The sequence below is a fragment of the Gossypium hirsutum genome, chromosome A12 (genome assembly GCF_007990345.1).
Source record: "Gossypium hirsutum isolate 1008001.06 chromosome A12, Gossypium_hirsutum_v2.1, whole genome shotgun sequence".
Taxonomy (NCBI): Eukaryota; Viridiplantae; Streptophyta; class Magnoliopsida; order Malvales; family Malvaceae; genus Gossypium; species Gossypium hirsutum.
In genome coordinates, this window is record NC_053435.1 from 107,670,258 (window position 1) to 107,690,412 (window position 20,155).

Sequence of the window (20,155 nt, forward strand, 5' to 3'; positions counted from 1 at the left end):
AGAATAAAGTCTGGTAAGATATTTTAGTTTTGATGTATGTGTTGGGTGCAATCTATATTTCAATTTTATGATATGATTTAGTTGAGTCGAGTTTTTTTAGAATTATTTATCATAATTTGATTTAATTTTTGATTTTTTTCATATTAATCTTTTTTTTTTAAATTTTAGACTTACATTTTAATAAAATCAGTTTTGTTCTATGATTTTTTTGAATATTTTAAAAAAATACTAACTTTTAAAAGTAAATAAAAAATAATCAATAATTTTTATAAATAAAAATAGAATCCGATTCGATTTCAAGTAATTGAAAACTTTTTAATTTATATTTTATAAACTGTGCAAACACTTCAAATCTGATCAGAATTTTTACTAAGTTGACAAGATTGAGATATTGAGTATTCGAATTTAAATATTAATTATGAATATTATATGTGGACTAATTAATTAAATTGAATTTAGTTAAGTAATTAGGTTGAGACTTAATTACAATATTTTAAATTTAACTTAAAGCATAGAAAAACGTATCAAAGTTAAAACTCTAAGCCTCCCTAATTAACATATGCTTGCTGCCCAAAATTAAAAGTCGAATTCACCAATAAAAGTATTCATCTATCAATAGTCGATTGAGTTTTAGCTCAATTGATATAGGCATTGTTGTCAATGCAGGAGAACGTGGGTTTGAGTGCGTTGAAGTACATTGTTCTCTTATTTGAGTTGAGAATAGACTATAGGTAATTCTAGACATTATATCAAAAAGCACAAATATAATCAAAATTTATAATGAGACTATTCACCAGCAGCTGAGATGATATATTCAAATAATAAACTCATATAATTAATTACAATTTAAATATTCAATTTAAAAAAAAAACACTTACTTGATTCTTCTGCCATATATATCAGACTCATAGTATATATTGCGCAAAATCAGTATTGATGTTTAAAATATATAAATAGAATTTAATTTGGCTGGTGCTTTTATATTTTGTTATTTGTAATTTTTAATTATCAAATTAAAAAAAAAGAAGAAGAAGAAATTAAGGGGAATCCAATAGGTAATAAGTATGTCATTGTCCATTCCACGAAGATATCCGTGTAACGAGGAGAGTACATATGGGGTGATTAATATGTAAGACGCAACAAAGCACATGGGAAGAGGGTGACAATAGTCCTTTTCACATTGTACCAAACTATACAAATTTATATATTTCTAAATACAATTTATCGGGAAAATGATAATATCAAGATTTGAATTTTAATTGTTAGTGCAGACACGAAGTTAGAAATTTTTGTTAGAGGATCAAAATTAAATTATATATTTTTACGATAATAAAAATATAATTTTACTATTTTAATACTTTATATCTTTAGAATTTTTAAATGATTAAATCAAATTTTTATCATTTTGAAAGGCTAAAATATAATTTTATCATTATTAATTTAAAATTTTTTAAATTATAAAAAGAAGTAAATGAAAATTTTTTTATTTTAAAGAGAACCGAGACCCTTACCAACCTCCTAACTCTACCCCTAAATTAGGGTGTTAACACAACAACCTCAAAATTTTTTTCAACCCAAATCTTAGGAGGTGCATAACATTGTATATCTTAACGAAGGGTGATATTATCATAAGTAAGATTTCAACTTTTAATATAAGTATATTTAAATTTATAAAAGTATTGATATTATTTTACAAGATTTTTTAATATAAATTCATTAACACGATATATATATTGATATTTTATTAATTTATAACAATTATATTTTTTTACAGGCGAAGAAATTAGGGGGTGTTTAGTAATAGAACCCATAATTTTATTTCAATCAAAATTTCATTTTAATGTAAGGTGTTCAAGTGATGTTAATTGAACCCCCATTAATCAAACAAATAGAAATTTAAAAATCCTTAAACATATTAAAAATTTTAAAAATAAGTTTGTAATCATTAAATTGAAATAGTAAAATTAGCTGGCCAGATCGAGCTTATGTAAAGTATTTAGACCACTTTTTAAGCTCAGGCTAAGGTTTGCTTTTTTTAAGTCAGCTCGAACCTCGCCCAATCCTCCCGTATTTAATTTTTTTAAATTAATTTTTATTTAAAATTAAATCTTTTAAAAAATATAATAGATTCAATAGTAAAATAAAAGTTTTCTAGCACATAAAAAATACATTAAAAAGTATTTATATTAAAAAATATTACTGTAAATATAATAAATATTTTATTATATTAAAAAACAAAAATAAATATAATAAATATCTTTTTGTATTAAATATAAATTTTATATTTTATATTTTGGGAAAAAAAATTTAGGTATTGAGTAATGGGTTTAATTGTTATTGATTTAGTGATTTAATATAAATATATATAATTATTATTTAATATATATAATTAATATAATATTCGGGTTGGGCTAGCTCAGGTAAAAAAAATTTACCTAAAATTTGACCCATATATAAAACGGGCCTTAAATTTTACCTAAATTTATTTTTCAAGTATCGTATTTTATCTAAACCTTTTCATTTTTTGAACGAATCTTCGAACCTGGTGATCCAGTCCATGAGCAGATTTAAGCATAACAAACATTTATTGTTTTTTTCTGTTCTTATTTTCCTTTGGATCAACCGTATAACCCAAAACCCAATTTGTCTGGAAATTTGGAATTCCTATTGGGTCTTTAATGGGCATTTGGGCAATATTAACGAGTAACTAGATTATTCGGGTAAATTCTAGAATTAGTCACCCAATTATTAGTATATTTTTGGTTTAGTCAACTAATTGTGAAAATTTTTAATTTAGTCATAACATTTTAGGTAATTTCTATTTTGATCACTCATATTTTAGATTATTTTTATTTTGATCACTCTCTATTAAATAGTTAATGTGACATTTTTCTAACTGGTATATAAAATATTTTAATCCTCAATACTTACACATTCTATCAATTTGATCTCAATTCTAATAATTCAATAAATTTAACCCTTCACATTTACAAATTCTATCAATTTGATCCTTAAACACATATAATTAAATCTTAACAAACTTGCCAATTGAATATTAATTCGGTTGGCATTAGCATTGTTGTTAATGCAAGAGCTCGTGAGTTCGAGCACATTAAAATGCATTTATCCTCTTATGGAAGAGTTGGAGACATGTTATGGGTAGTTTTTTAAGCAATTGTATGAAAAAAAGGGATAAATCCCAAAATTATACATGAACTATGGTTTAATATGTCATTGTATACATGAACTTTGATTTTATGCAATTTTATACATGAAATTTTGATTTGGTTCATTTAGTGTAAATTATTAACACAATTATTGATATAACAACATTTTATGTTTATATATTACATACATAAATAATTATATTTATCTAATATAAAAAATAAAATAATGTATTTATTTCTTTAAATATGTATGATTAAATTAAAATAAAAGTTTTAAGTATACATTTGAACAACAATTAGAGTTTTACGTGTTTAATTGCTCCAAATTAAAAATCATGTATATAATTGTACGTTAAATCAAAGTTTGTGTATAATTTTAAGATTTATCCTTTAAAAGATCTTGAGAAACTTAAACTTTAACTATAAAAATAGAAATTTTTTTAATGAAAATGGCAATTTTTTAAATATAATATATATGGACTAATTTATTATTTTTTTAAATAGAAGAGAAAAAAATACAATGAAGTTTTTATACATTTATACATTTATGAGAAGACAGAAAACGATTTTTAATGGTTGTAACTTCAGACTTCAAACTGTTTGGATTTGATTTCAGAATTAGAGCATTTGACTTACAAGTTTTTAGCCCTCCATTGAAAGTCGAGTCCGACAACACACAAAGAAACAGGACGATCCAAAGTCACAAGCTTCACTTTCCCTTAACACAAACATCGATCTCTGTTCTCTGATCTCAACTTAACAACACACCCCAAAATCCTTTGGAAAAAACCCAACAATGTTACCCTTCTTTCAACTTTACTCCAATCTCATACTCCAAACCTTGTTCTCTTTATCCCTCACTTTAGTCCTCACTTTCCTCAAAATCCCTGTTTTCTTTCTTCAAGGTCTCCATACTTACATCCACCCTGATAACGTTGCCGGCCACCACGGCGGCCCTGCTTCTTCTTCTTCTGGTGTTAGAGCCGCTATCCGTAGACCTTCAGATTCAGGTTCTGGACTTGATGGTTACCAATCTTTATCTTCAAGAACCAATGCTGAGCTCAAAAAGAAGAACAAATCTAAAGATAAATTCGAATTCGATGAAAACAATGCACAGATCTTTAGGCTAAAACTTGATGAGGGTCATCTTCAAACAAGGCTTTTTTACAATGATTATCACAATTCTTTCGTTTTTTCCTTTGTGGGTATTTCTTGTTTGTTGCTTTACAAGTATTTAGGTTACAAACAAGATTCTGGGGTTTTAGCAAATGGTGATTTGATACCAATTATCTTTGGGTTTATTGGTTTAATCAAAGCTTTTTCATCACTTGCAAAGATATCGTTTGAGAAATCTGGTTCCAAGAGATCTGAAAAGCAATTCAGTGCACTTTTTGGTGTTTTAGGGTTTATTTTAGGGATTATAATTTGTTCTGGGATTGGACCATTGGTTTTTGATTTCCATTTCGATTCAATTGAAGGGTCTTGGAGGATTTTTGTTTCTATATTGATGGGATTCATTGCTGGTTTTTTATATGTGCCTGCTGGGAAAAATGCAAGATCCTTTTGGCTCGGTACTGATCAACTTAGATGTAATTTATCCATAATTTCTTGTGGATGGTTCTCTAGATTGATTCTATATGCCAATTATATATTGACTGTGTTTACTGCTTTACTTTGGATCAATCCATTTGTTGAAATCCTTAGTTTTGTGAGGTTTTCGAAATCCGAACTTACCAGATTTAGGCTTCTCTGCTTATTGCTTTCCGGAGTTTTACAAATCGTCGCCTTACGTTCGAACCTGCAGATGTTTTTGAATGAAGCAGTTTTGTCTTGGTATCAAAGATTGCATGCAGTAAGGTCCCAGATTTGGATTTTAGCCGTGCTAAGGTTTTCCTGCATAATCACTACTTATGCCTTGCAGTTGTGCAATTCTTTGCTCCATCGATATCGCTACTTCTCTTTCTCGGCTTATCTCAGATTGATACTAATTCGTTTGATACCTACAACCTAGTTAAAGAAGTTGCTGTGTTTATGGCTTGGTGGATCGTCTTTGTCTGGGCGGTTATTACTTCGGCAAGTCTGGTGTTTTACCGACGCGGTATCCTGTATGTTTTCTGATAACTCGGTTTTCTGTAGTTGTTGGCCTTTGGCTTAGATTTTTTGCTTGTAACAGATGATTACATACGTTTTTTTTTTTTGTATACGTCGTGATTGAATACATGCTGCAAGAAAACTCTTTGAGAATGTTATTTCATTTATAGATGTAGTTAAGAGATTTTCAGATGTATGCCATCTTAGCATGATTAGAGAATAGCTGAACATTTTCAGTTTCTTATCTGTTTACTCTTTGGAGAGCCATAAACTGCTATTTTCCGAACAAACGGTTTGCTAGCATTGCTCCGTGTAAACCATTTTAGTTTAAAGGATCTCTCATCGATTCACGATATATCGACCTGCATTTTTTCTATCATATGAGGTAATATAATCCTTTCACATCTCATGGTAGCTTGTCTTGTAAGGAAGAAACTATAACTATGTTATGTTGCTTGCACAATGGGCAATGAAATGTTGCTTTACATTTAAGATTTTTGAACATGTTTAATCATGATGTCTTAAGAACTTTAATGGGTTTATATATGATTCCGTAATACTACTTTTTATAAGATTTAACAGTAAATAAATTTCAACTTGTAATAATTACATAAAACAACCCAAAAACCCCCATTGTGATATAAATGGAACACAATACCTTTTTTTTTTTGTAGAACATAAAGATCAAACAATGGAAGAAAAACCAAATCAAGCATTTATTTCTGAATTACATTGATGCTCTCTACTACAGCTCCTTCTGCCCCAAAACATGCTTGAACAGGTTGTTCTCTCTAGTCTCGGTCCTTCAATTTTATCCTGTTCTAGAGATGTTGCTTGTGAACGTCTGGGGGATTCTTCTTGTGTTTCTACTGTTGTCTCTCGATGTTCGAAAGAGGGGCAAGGACTGTCGTTGCAGGTGCATAAAGGGATGGCGACAAAAGGAAATGGGCTACAGGTAACTGGGCAGAAAATGTCTGAAGAGACCGATGAAACACGGTTCTTTCTGATCTCTGAAGTTGGTGATGGGCAATCTGCATCACGGGGATGAAGCATGCATGGTGTACATAGGCCGAAGGAGAGCTGTAGCTTGATTTCTTTTATTGGCGAACTCGGCAACTTGACAAAGGAGAGGATGCCGTGTCTACAGAGAGGGCATGGAATAGAACCTGTTGGGGCGACCATGTTGGACGGAATGTGGCTTGTTGAGCATAGATAGAGTGCACACCTTACGCATAACTCATGCCTGCATCCTGAATTCGATGTGTAAAAAACAAATAAGTACAGCAGTTTAGTCGTATGATAGAAAATGTATTAGTGATGTTAATAACGAAAAGAATTCCCGGCTACTTTTAGATGCTATCTTTGCTGCTTGCATTTTCCCACTAGAACACAAACGCAACAAATAAAAGGGGTATTCCCTGGTGCACAAGGCTCCCAGATCTGCGAGTGTTGAGTGAGGGTCGTTTATAGTATGCAGCCCAGCCCTTGCCTTTTCAAAAGAGGCTTTTTCCATGACTCGAAGGGTAAAACCTTACAGTTGCTAACTGGAATACAAAACCCAAATCACGAAAACAGTAAGTTGAAGACATACCTTCAGCAGCAACACTACATGCTCTCTCAAGGCAGACGGCACAAGTGTCGACATCATCCGAGGAGGTTGTTGAGGACTGCAACCCACATTCTCTGCAAACAATAGTCAAAATGAACGCTATGCACACCAATTGATAAACCATAAGCATCCAACTATTTACGTACTAAACTGAAAGTCAACTAAGATTTTTAGCACTAAGGTTACAGATTTGCTGGATTAAGACTCGTATTGCCTTTGAACATAATTGCCTGCAATATTATGGCAAATAAGACATGAAATACTATAGCTTTAGCTAGTAAGTACTCCAACCATTTTAAATTTAGAAAACTGCAAACAAATTTCAAGTCTTATTTTCTAAACTTTTCCATAGTCCATCTTCCGTAGGTAAGTCATTAACGCCAACAATGCATCAAGGGAAAAATAGTAAAAGAAGGAATGATAGCAAAAACTTGTGAAACTTCAAGCATACCGATAGTAGTTTAATGTAATTTAGGCCGTGTCAATTGTGACCATGGTAGTTATATTATTACCTTGCTATGTTAAGTACACTCAAAAGAGGCAAGGACAAGTAGTTGGAAGAAGGAAATCTTGGTATAGTTGAGTCGGAATTAGGTGCCAACAAGGGCTCAAGCCAATGACGACCCCACATCCTGGCAACATCAAGCGGCAGCCACCTGAGAAAATACAGAAAACGCTCTGTTAGCCATGATCTGTTCAGAACCGAAATCAAAACCATACTAGAAGATCAAAACAAACAAGAGCAAAAAACAAGATCAGTAGGGCAGTTTACCCGTTGCAATTTAAAGTCGTTCTACTGGCTCCTCTTGCTAGAAGGATCTGCAGACAAAAGAAGAACGTTATTACACTATTCAAGATATATTATGTATGGATCCAAAAATGTTGTTTATAAGCCTTGCCTGGCAGCATTTCAAGTTTCCCCCACAAGCAGCATAATGCAAAGGAGTGCTTCCAGCTCCTGTGCATAAAAACAAAAACCATATCACCCGGAAGATCAACTCAAAAGGCAATCATCCACGAAGATAATAAGAAAACGAAAATGATACCTATCAAATCCACTGATGTTCCAAAATGAAATGTGACCGCAGAGACATTGGCTTGAAGGTCTAATAAAAGTTGTACACAATCAAAATATCCATTTAATGCAGCCATATGAAGAGCAGTAATCCCACCATCGGCTGCCTTATCCACAAACCTTGACAATGCACTGCATCGTGAAAAGTAACATGATTAGCACAAAAGCAACAACATCCATCACTTTTGGCTTTAAATGATGAGAATGAAAATATCCTTTTTGATTAACCTTTTTCACAATACAACATGCAATGAATCCAGGACCAAATTCTCATTTAAATCAAAGATGCACATGCTGATTAAGTGAAGTAACAGAACACACACCTCTGATCACTTTTGTTCTTCACACCAGAATCCCCTCTTTCACATTCTATTTGGGTGTTTATAGCTTCAAAAGAAGCACTAGGAACAAAATCAGCAACAACTAGTCTTATGCATCTTACATGTCCATTTACGGCAGCAAAATGTAGAGCCGTTCTCCCACTTAGATAATCTGCTCTCGTAACCTAAAACAGAAGTAATAATATAACAATTGCCATTAACTAAATTAACAAACATTTGAAAAAGCTTCCTTTATAAGTCTTTAACAAAATTAGGAAAAGGAAATTTCATTAAAAACCAAATGATGCTCTCACATTGCATCTGAAAAGCAGAAGGGTTTGTACAACTTCCCAGCGCCCGTATCTACATGCTTGCATCAATGCCGTCTTTCGATTCAAACATAAAGAAAGACATAAAAGTTAGTTATAAGGCAGATATAGGGTCCGTTTGTTGTTTAACAAGGAGTAAAATTTCAAGTAATGGATACTTTGAAGCCAGCTTTGGGTTTCTACAGAATCAGATTTGGAATCTAAAATCATGTTTCAATGAACTCTCAAAAACCCAAAATAGTCCATTCTTTTAGAAATATTAGCCGACCAGAGGAATTTTCTTTCAAAATATGTCATCAAATAACTCCAAAATCCCAAATCCATGTAATCAAATACCAAATTTTCCCAACACAACGTGAAATTTAAGAATAAAATAAGAAACCCAGATAAGAAAAATGTAATATCAGTTACCTGTCCACAGTAATTCCTGGAGTTAACATCAGCTCCATTCTCGAGCAATAAAGCAACAATCTAAGAAAAAAGAAACCCAGAAAATAAATAAAACAGGAAATCAAAATATCATTAAAACAGCAAACACTGACAGAACATTGTATGATCCAAAGGGGAAAAACAAAGAAACCTCATTGTGGCCTTTAGCAGCAGCGAAATGAAGAGGAGAATTAAGGCCACCGAAAGTGGAATATTTAGCGAGACATGGATTGCAATTCAAAAGCATCTTAGCTTCTTCTAAATCCCCATCTCTCGCCGCCGACACTAATCTCTCCCCTGAAGCTGAGCACCCAAATGAATTCCCCATTTTGATGCACCTCTTTGCCTCTCCCTCTTCTCTAAAGTATCTGTTTTTACGATTTACTGAAGTTTTTTTTTTCTTTTTGGTGTTCTTTCTTCTTCTTCTTCTTCAGTATGGGGATTCAAATTAGGTCAACTGTCGTAGAACATAATTCAAATAAAAAAATTAATTATGTAAATAAAAATGGTTGCAGAGGGGATTTTCTTTTCTTTTTGTTTGTTTATTTCTTATAGTTTTTTTTTGGGGGGAGCAAAATGGAGAAGAAACAGGAAAATTATTGTTTGCAACCTACGGTCTAACTTTTTTTTAACCTTTCTTTTATTTATTGGGTTGATTGCAACAAAACTCTACAACTATTGTATATATTTTAAATTGATCCTTACACTTTAAAACGTGTGTAGCTCTTTTTTGGTTGAAACCAGGGCATCCAACACTGGCAATAGTGACTCCCCTCGTTATAGGAGATCTCTGAAGAGGTAAACGAATTACCATGAAATATGTTTCATTCTCGTAAACGAGGATCGAACCTATGGTTAAGTAACAAGGTGAGCTACCACCACACTACTTATTGTGGTTTACAAATAAGTGTATAGGTCAGTTTCTTTTATCATCTTAGTCGTCAATTTAAATATTAAATGTTAGCTTGAGTCTGACTTGAGGAGTATTTAGAACATGAATGTATCTATTACATGAACAACTAGAATGAACTTGTTCAAAAAAAAATCCAAATAGTATTAATAAAATTTTAAGAGCATTGTTTTCTCTCTTTTAATCTATCATATCAAAATATCCGTGTAATATATACATACGTATTTGTAATTTAATCTATGTATTTTAAATATATTTGAGTTGGTACTTTACGCCCAAGTTAATGGTTAAGCTGTAGAAAGTGTTGATTGATATAAGACTATTAATTTGAGGATTTAATTAAAAAATTTTAAAGTTCAAAAGAAATTTAAAATATAGGTTATAGTTCAAGGATATGAAGTGAAATTAATCCCCAAATTCTCTTTCTAGTTCGGTCTAACCTAAGGTTTGTTTTGGTTTGGTTTATTCGTCTCGTTCGGTTGCCAATTTTGTTTTGTTTTTTCTTTTTCTTTTAACAATAATTGAATGACAGATGGCAGTTTCACACTTCACTCCAGAATTGTTATCCTAATCCAACATCACACTTCAAATGTAATTAAATTGTAAAAACAAAAAATATATTTTCAAAATAAATATATATAATGGTGGTAACTATACAACTTTTAAAATGAAAATCATACTTTTAGTCATTTAGATCAAAATAAATAGTTATAAATTTTATAGTTATTTTACCGTATTAAAATAAAAATAGCATCACTCAATCTTTCTTTTCTTCTAGTGTAATTAAAATTTTAAGGTGAAAATAATTTATATAATCTTTACTTTTAAATTTAATTTCTTTTTTTGAGAAAAAATTATAATGAAAAATAAGATATTAATATTAATCAATTTGTGTGTTAGGTATTAACTTTTCTCGATTGAAAAAATAAATTAAATCTAAAAATAAAAATTATCTAGATTTTTTTCACTTTAATACTTTAAATTGCAGAGTGAAAAGAAAAAAAGGAAAAACTGGGTATTGCTGATTTCATTTTAATAATTAATTTCTATACTTCAAATTTTTTATATAAATATTTTTTAGTCCAAGTGGATAATTTTGGTGAATTTTTAAAATAAAAGCGTGTCTTGTAAAAGTATTAAAAATTTTAGTGACATCAATTTCGGTTAGAAAATTTTAGTTATTCAATTATAAATTTGCTGGTTAGTATGTAGTATCATTGTTGGCAAATTTTCAACTCCATAAATAATAACCATATCTTATTATTAAAATTTAATTATATTATAATATTTAGTTTATCAGTACACAATTTTCTCTACTCAATAATGATAATAATCAATATATGTGACCGACTACTTTGACTAATGCAGAAATTAAATTTAGTACTCCTCTCTTTTTGTTTACTTGCTTTTAGGAGTAACTATAAAATACATTATTAATTAATGTCAATATTACAATTTGCTTAAAAGTTTCAATTTTATAAGTAAGATGCATGTTGGAATTTTAGATATAATATTGTTAAGAGAAGCAATCATGAATCTCGAGTATAAATTTTAAAACGGATATAGATAATACCAAATATGAATATATGCATTCCTTTTGCTATTATTTTTTCCTTCAGTTAAATCACTTTTTGGAATTTGAACTTGTAAATATTCGTACGTTGGGGCTTAAATTTTTTTTTGTTTAAGTTAGTCCCTAATATTTCCTTGCAAATTTTAAAGCTTAGGCCTCAATATGGGAACAATTGTCAAGTTCAGGGATCAATTTAGACAAAAAACAAATTTCAAAACCAACGTAAGAACAAATGCTTAATTTAAATCCGAGAATAATTACTAAATTTAAAGATTAAATTGGATAAAAAGAATCAGACTTCATTATAAAAATTGTCACCAAATTCAAGTCGAAATAATTATTTAACTTTTTTTTTTATCAAAATTCTAACTACAAGTTAATGTATTTTTCTGTTTATTTTTTATGTAATATAAATTACATAATAAATATTACGATTTAAAATCAAACTGAGTTCGATCTTTGAAGCTCAAACCGTTAGATGATGATCAGACGAGCAGGTGGAAATGGATGAATGGTTTCACTTGAGAAACTGTGAACAGACCAGTAAGATTAGTCTCATACAATTTTATCTAACGGATTAGGTATGTTTGGTGGGCAACGTGGGCCATTGATATATTCTTATAATTCTGAATATGATAAAAAGTTAAAATATATTTAAAATTCAATTCATCTATTTCATTTTAATAAATCTAATTCTTCTATTTTTTAATTTAAAAATAAAAAATTTAATTGTTATTATCGTTAAAATTTTTAAAATTTAAATTTAAATTCATTTTAATATTACATATTTATTGAATGATTTTTTTAATTTTAAAATATTATATCAACATATTTACTTAAATAAATTTTAATATAAGAACTTTAGGCATATTTTAATCATTATTTAATATATAAAAGACAAATCAGCAAATACTAAAGAGAGACAAAATGAGCAGTTGGTAGGGTTGTAAATTAAAATAATTTAATTAATTTATGAAGAAAGATTAAGTTTTAAGATGAATCATGCAATTTATTCAAGCAATGTCCCTACATGTTAAAATCAAAACTTAGTGGGAATTATTAATATTGTTTCACTCCTAAAATAATATTAAATCATGATAACATGTGCTTCATCAATGATTTTGATCAAACTACAAGCATCCAATAACTTTTAACTCCATTATTAAAGATAATAGAAAAACAGTATTTTAACCAATAATTTAAAGGTTCAACATCATTATAATAACATTGCCAAATTAATATTAATCTCTTTTTATATATATATATATATATATAGAATTTAAGGATAAAAGAATGTGTTGGGTATATTAAAATATATATATATTTTAATATCATTACATAATTACAGTTTTTTTGTTTTCTGTGTGTAACTTGGGTAAAGTCAAAAAATTATTTTTAAAAATTAAAAATAAATTATAAATTTTATAGAATAAAGTGTAATTTTATCATTATACTAATTTACGATTTCACAAATTTTGAATGAACCAAATGAGAGATTTGCTATTTTTCAAGGGAAGGGTCAAGACCCTTACTTGTCCTCGGTCACTCTCTTCCCAAATCTCATTGTAATTCTTTTTCCTATCTTTTTCGGTTCCTCGTTTCCTTGACACAATAAGCAATGTTTTTAGAATTGGATCGTTGGCCGAATTATTCAAGTCACTGATTTATTTTGTCAATCCAATTAGTTTGGCTAAGAAATCATTTAAAAGTTTAAAAAAAAATTCAATCACTGATTCGATTAGTCTGTATCGATTCTAGATTTAATCGGCTCAAAACAATTCTTTAAATTAGTTTGATCGGCCGACTCAATCCAATTCAAACATCATTGATAGCAAGGTTGATTCCTCTCATTTCAAGCTTTGGACAGACCAACCCAATTGATCTTCGCCGAGCCTTGTCCGGTTGCAATAGTGTTGGTTTTGTTATCCGTTCTAACCTCTTTTAGTTTTCGAAGGAATATATCTTTCTTTTTTTATGAAGTATAAAATTGATTGATAGAATTAGTTTAGAATCATTTTCATATGGAAAAATATATAAAGACAAAGGTTTGGTAACCAAAAATTAGTGACCTTGAGCAGTGGAATGTATGAAGTATGGAGATATATACCTTGCGTGACACAATTGTAAAGCAAAAAAAGCTTTGGCCGTCCAAATGTTTCTTTTAACCAAAAAAATCACAAGCTGCCAAGAAACATTTGCTGTACTTAAAAGAAAAACAGACCCTATGAAGCTTCTTCTATTACCTGGATTTCTGGCTTAGAGTCTGTGGGATTCAACTGTTGACCCCAAAGATTTATCAATTTAATATTTCTGATTTCCTTAGGATAAACCAACATTTTGCTACATTGGTTTCTAAAATCTTTTGTCCATATTAGTCGAAAATTGATTTTTATTTTAAATTCATCCTTGAATTTTAATTCGGTTGAAGATATATAATGATGTGATATTTTAATATTGAAAAAATTTGGATATCAAGTCATTACACTTTAATGAAATCTAAGGATTAAATTCAAAATTTGTATCAAATTTTGAAACTAATGTAAATAACAAATCAGGAAATTAATTGAGAAAAATTATAAAATTCAAAGACTAAATGTTAGTTTATCGTTTATTCTAAACCAAATCAAAAGTTGAATAAAGATGAAGGGGGTATATTGAAATTCAGAGATGAATCCAGTGGTGAGATTTTTGAATTTTATATATAAATTATAATGTATCTTAGATTTGATGTCCACATTGTATAATATTAGTCTCCCTTAGCCAAATTGTATTTCATATAATTCGCTCCCTTAAGTCATAAAGTTATACGTTATATTGACAAAATATTTTTCACTTTTTTTTGTATATTGGAATTATAATGATTTTTATGAAAATTTTAGTATAGTGTTAGTTATTCTTTTTTGCATATTGAAAATTTTAATTTTAAATAGTGTAATTTTTTAAATTTTTTTACAGTTAGATCATTTATTTTATTTTAAAAACGCTAAATTAATTTGTTTGATAAAAATATTCAAAAAAAATTAACCTTTTTATGTTAAAAAAAAAAGAAAGATAGTCCGAATTAAAAAGTTGTAAAATTCCAAATCCAGCCGTATTGAAATTAGTATTTGTTGTTTGCAGTGGTCACAAGTGGGGAAATGATACATTTGGGAGCAACCCTTGTTAGACTCATGTAAGAGTACCATGTTTGCATTTTGATTTTTTTATTGAAAAAATTAGTGATCCAATGGCTGAATAGGCTTGACCCGCTTAGAATTGGACCTGTGTTTATATTTTTCAATCTTGATTTTGACTCATTTTACTATTTATAAATCATAAAACATATAGAAATAAAGTTATATTAATATTGATATATTTTCATGATTAGGTTTAAATAAAAATATTTTTTAAATAATAATACGAGCTTTAGGGCAAGCTAGGTGGGTTGACTAATACCTGTCTCTCCCATAACACAACAACAACAAAAAATGTCTCCTACATTATAAGGCAATGTCACATTTGATCAGGCACACTTGATTCTCACTGTTTTTCTTTAATAAGTTGATGGATTGGATAATATTTAACTCGGTTTAAATACTGCCACGGCAAGTTTAGCATAATCTTTTAAAAAATTTAAGTTTTTTTCCTTTAAATTATTATTGGGAATGGTTTTGCAAAAGCATTAAAAATTTAGGATAAATTACATTCAAGATCACGGAATTATTAGTAAATTTAAGTTTTGGTTACTCAACTTTAAAAAATTACAAATAGTCATTATATTATTTGAAAGTTTTCATTTAAGTTACTAGGTTGTTAAAATTTTTATTATATGACCTTCTCTATTTACACCACTTATACGAATTGAAAGTTCTCTTTATCCTTTTCTTTTATAGTTCAAACTTTTTTTGTGAAATAACTTTGAACGTCATGAATCTACAAATTAAAATCCAAATAACTTTCTTCTTCGATCTTCGACACTAATTGTCAGATTAACTTAGATCTAAGGTATGTTCTACTTGGAGCTTAGTAGCCAAAATTTTTTTATTAAAAAAAACTTAACAACCTAGTGACTTAAATAAAAACTTTCAAATAGTTTAGCAATGTAAATGAAAACTTTCAAATAGTTCAATGACCATTTTATAAGTTTTTGAAGTTAAGTGATCAGAACGTAAATTTACTAATAGTTTAGTGACCTTGAATGTAGTTTAGCCAAAAATAATTAGAAAAGCACTTAAGCAAATATACGTTATCTGCACAGTACAGACCAGCCTAGAATAACTCTAAATTCAACAAAACAGTTGATCTAACATTCAAGACAGATGCATACACTGGAAAGATGTAGCTGGTCCATCATATATATATATATGTGTAACTTGACTATGAAGGTACCTTACTAGTGAGTTGCTACAGCCATGTTATAAGGGCAGCTTTGTTTTTCTGAATGGTGCAGGGGTTAACAGTTTCAAATGGTTCCCACTGTTTTAAGAGTGACACGTATGGTGAATCACCGCCTTTGATCAGTAGACTCATTGATGATGATATGTTGACGGTTGCGTACACTAGCAATGCGCAGCATCATGTTCTTCGTTTTGCGTTGATGGCCTGCAAAGGTAGCATGAAAAGAAACGATGCACCACCTCAAAAGACATGGATGGAATAGCAAAATTACTGTAATATGAGGAAGTGAAAGATATAAGAAGCCTAGTTGAACACTTACATTTTCTCTTTATATTTTTCTTTAAAATGTTGGGATCTGCTGCAGAGTCAAAGGTCAGAAGCTATATATATTGATTGAGTGTTCATTTTTGTGAAAGGATTAATTTTTATGATATAATGAATTCCTACCAAATATGTATATTAAATTTAACCGCCTGAATATTTTTTAACTGGGGTTTCGTTTTCAATGTATGCTTTGCGTATACTGTTGGGAATAGAAGTGGCAGTAAAGTAGGCTCTCAGTTTCTCTCCTCCATTCGAGATTTAGACTATGGTTCTAACATGTAGGCCATGCTGGTTCTTTCTTGATATTTTCTTCTCAACTACTTCCATGTCGATGGCTACTGTCGCAAGCAATAGTTAGGAAAATATGTATAACGGAAAGTTGTACTTATAGATTGTCGATCATAAGTTGGTTGAAGAAACTCATACAGTTGAGCTGGTGAATTTTCTTGATCGAATTTTGATGTGTAAAAATTGAGTTGAAATTATATAAGTCGGAGAAATATCTAATGCCAAACAACTAAGAGCATCATATTCTTCAAAAAATGATATCATAATATATATAAATAAATTACAGTGGAGGGTTACGAGGGTTTGAAGGTTTGAAGGTTTGAAATGAACTGAAAAATTATTCCTTTCTTTTTTTTTTTACTTTTTAATAGAATATATTCTGTGAATTACCATTTTCTCGATTTCCAAAAGAGAAATTTACTTTATAGATGAATGGGATATTGGATAGTTATGTTGCAGTGGTTGGATTATATATAAAATCAATTTTATTTTCAATTTAATTAGGATGATTAACAAACAAAAGATGAATGGGATATTAGATAGTTATGTTGCAGTAGTTGGTACAAAACATTAATTAGACATAATGTTTAAGTAGGTGCTTAGTTACCTTTCATGGAAAATACGAACATAACTCACCTATTAAATTTCAATACTTAAACACTTATACCAATTGAGTCGTTAGTTGTTAAAAGATGGAGATTTAAATGCATTAAAATATATTATCTTCTCGTAAAAAGATCAAGATTTCCCACTGTGAAGTTAGAAGAACCTGAAAAACAAAGCAAAGACACAAAAAAGAAAAAAACAAAAAACAGTGTCCCACTCCCTTCACTATCTTCCTCCATAACTCTCTAATTAAACCCCCTCTCACCAACTCCATCATTTAAAATCAAATCTTTTCAAAAGAAAAAAAAATAATCAAGTTAAAGTTTCAGGCTTTCAGGATACATAGAAGAAGCCAAATCCGAAAAAAAAAAAGGACTCCTTTTTGGTTTGGGGAAACAGAGTAAAAATGGCAGGGGGTGATATAGAAAACAGAGGAGGAGGGGCAAAGAGATACAGCAATAGCATTAATGATAGCAGCGGCGGCAGTTACATATCATCATCTACTTACATGATAGACGATACAGAACCTCAATGGACATCATGGTTGGTGCCTGTCTTCGTGGTGGCTAACGTTGCTTTCTTTGTAGTTGTTATGTATGTCAATAATTGTCCTAGGCACAAGCTTGTAGGCAAGTGCGTTGCCAGGTTTCTTGGTCGTTTTTCTTTGGAGCCTTTGAGAGAGAATCCCCTGTTCGGTCCCTCTTCTTCCACGTAAATTCACTTATTCCCTTTCTTTTTGCTTTGATTTTTGTAGGATTTAATTGTTGGAAAATGTTTTCTAGATGTGCTTGGACTCTGGGTTATGTTGATTTTGCTGATTTATTTTAACTTTTAATTGCTTGAAGTTGAAACTTGAAATTAATGTTCATGGAATTTGTTAGTTTGATCATGTTCTTTCCTGATATTGATGGCTATCCTAGCAATTTCATTAGCTTAAATATTGGTAAAAATATAATGGAAGTGCTAATTTTAGGAGTCGGATTGTATTTACCTCGTTCTAACTTCCAGAACTAGTTTTTAACAATAAAAATTGATAAAATTCTTTTCATCTAATATATTAATTTATCTATTTTTTGAGTAAATGAGGTAAAATATAATCCGACTTTTAATATAAGGGCTTTCGTGTTACTTTTATCGCTTGAATATTTAATTTCATTGTTTTTATAGATTGAAAAAATTAGGAGCTCTTGAATGGACCAAAGTTGTAATTAACCATCAAGGATGGAGGCTTATAACATGTATTTGGTTACATGCCGGTGTTTTTCATCTTCTAGCCAACATGCTAAGCCTCATCTTTATCGGAATACGCCTTGAACAGCAGTTCGGTTTCTGTACGTATCATATTCTAACACATTGAACTAAGTTTCGATGGCAGATCATGTGATATTTTGTTGTTACAACTTCACAGTACGGATTGGAATCCTCTATCTTGTATCGGGATTCGGCGGAAGCGTGTTATCATCTCTATTTATCCGTAACAACATCTCCGTCGGTGCCCCCGGTGCTCTTTTCGGGCTTCTAGGCGCAATGCTTTCCGAACTTATAACAAACTGGACCATATACACAAACAAGGTCTAACATTATTTAACTGTTCTGCTTTCAGTGATCATTGAATCGCATGCTAGACTGCTAGTGTTATTAATGGTCTTATTATATCCCACAGGCTTCAGCTTTGCTAACCCTTGTGGTCATCATTGTGATTAACCTAGCAATAGGGATTTTGCCACACGTCGATAATTTCACGCATATCGGCGGGTTTTTAACCGGATTTTTACTTGGGTTTATTCTACTACCTCGGCCTCAATTAGGGTGGTTGGAACACGGGAACATCCCGGTCAGGACTGGTTTGAAATCGAAGTACAAGCCTCACCAATATGTCTTGTGGGTAGCTTCCATTGTGCTGTTGGTTGTAGGGTAAGTAACCCACCATTCATACATAGGGACGAGTTGAATTGGTTTGGGTTGTTGACATAGTTGCTAAAATTTGCAGACTCGCCGTAGCATTGGTAGTGTTGTTTCGGGAAGAAGACGGTAACGAATATTGCACATGGTGTGACTACCTCAGCTGTGTCCCAACCTCTAGATGGGATTGCAATCAAAACAACTAGCATTGGCTATTTTCTGTTTTTGATCTCTTTTGTGTAAATGCAATTTATCATTTCAGTGTTAAAGAGCTTATAGGGGAATGTGAGCGAGTGATTTTGAGTGCTGTGTTATTTTTTTGTCTTTTGGTTACTTTAAAAATCAAAACACTACATTTATTATTTGTGTATAAATATAATCCCAACCAATTTTGATTCAGTAATTTAGTTTCTCTCAAAAAAATCGAAGCAATTTAATCTCTGTTAATTACGAACTTTATATTTTTCATTAATTTTACATAATTTGATTGATATAATAACAAATTTAGCTTTAATAATTTACAAATTCTATCAATTTTCTCATGAAATAAATTTAGCTTACAATATTTTTGTAAATGTGTCAATGTTGAGATTAAACTTGTTAAGTTTTTTAGAATCAAGATCAAATTAACAAAATATGTAAACATTAAAGGCTAAATTTGTTATTATACCAATTAAAATTATGTTTAATTGATGAAAGATATTAACTTAATTGCTCACTTTCAAAATTGACATAAATTAAATTAATTTGAACAAACTAATTTACTTTCGGAAATGAAAAAAAGACCAGAAAAGTCTTTTTACCAATATATATGTGTGCGCAAAATATCTCATTCCCCCATATTATTTTTATGCCAAAAAAAGTTTGGTTGCAAAGAGACAATGGCAATCTAAATGGAGCGATCACTCTATATATTTAAATACATCTTTTGTCACAAATCTACTTAATGGTTTGATACATACTGGTTGGAGTTGGTAATGTTGATGCAAGCAAGAATACATATATACATACAATCCCTATTCTCATCCCATAGTTTCAAACAGTAGTTTAAGTTTGAACTTTTATTGTATTGATTGAACCGGACTTAACTCGATTATATCTTTTATGACTTAAAAAAAAAAGTAAGATACTCATTCAACCTTCATGTAACCTCAC

General features: G+C 30.2%; 2 protein-coding genes and 1 pseudogene across 3 annotated transcripts; 2 read left to right on the forward strand and 1 right to left on the reverse strand.

The window, feature by feature from the left end:
• The first annotated feature begins 3,728 nt into the window (after positions 1 to 3,728).
• LOC107936845 (uncharacterized) lies at positions 3,729 to 5,667 on the forward strand (annotated as a pseudogene).
• A 137-nt stretch (positions 5,668 to 5,804) lies between these two features.
• On the reverse strand, positions 5,805 to 9,627 carry LOC107936844 (E3 ubiquitin-protein ligase XBAT33). Its single transcript, XM_016869612.2, has 10 exons — positions 9,172 to 9,627; positions 9,003 to 9,062; positions 8,577 to 8,648; positions 8,266 to 8,447; positions 7,914 to 8,074; positions 7,767 to 7,825; positions 7,640 to 7,686; positions 7,380 to 7,523; positions 6,850 to 6,941; positions 5,805 to 6,508 (listed from the first exon to the last, which is right to left on the reverse strand). The coding sequence occupies exons 1-10, from the start codon at positions 9,346 to 9,348 to the stop codon at positions 5,967 to 5,969; spliced, it is 1,536 nt and encodes a 511-aa protein (XP_016725101.2). The 5' UTR covers positions 9,349 to 9,627; the 3' UTR covers positions 5,805 to 5,966.
• Positions 9,628 to 17,201: 7,574 nt separating this feature from the next.
• LOC107936816 (RHOMBOID-like protein 2) lies at positions 17,202 to 19,399 on the forward strand. 2 transcript variants are annotated; one of them, XM_041083758.1, is made up of 5 exons: positions 17,202 to 17,809; positions 18,266 to 18,429; positions 18,507 to 18,670; positions 18,762 to 19,012; positions 19,089 to 19,399. In XM_041083758.1, exons 1-5 carry the CDS (start codon positions 17,505 to 17,507, stop codon positions 19,204 to 19,206), a joined length of 1,002 nt encoding a protein of 333 aa, XP_040939692.1. In that variant the 5' UTR covers positions 17,202 to 17,504; the 3' UTR covers positions 19,207 to 19,399. The 2 variants fall into 2 exon arrangements, with proteins under 2 accessions (XP_040939692.1, XP_040939693.1); XM_041083759.1 differs by lacking the exon at positions 19,089 to 19,399 and having other exon boundaries at positions 18,907 to 19,012.
• The last annotated feature ends 756 nt before the right edge of the window (positions 19,400 to 20,155 follow it).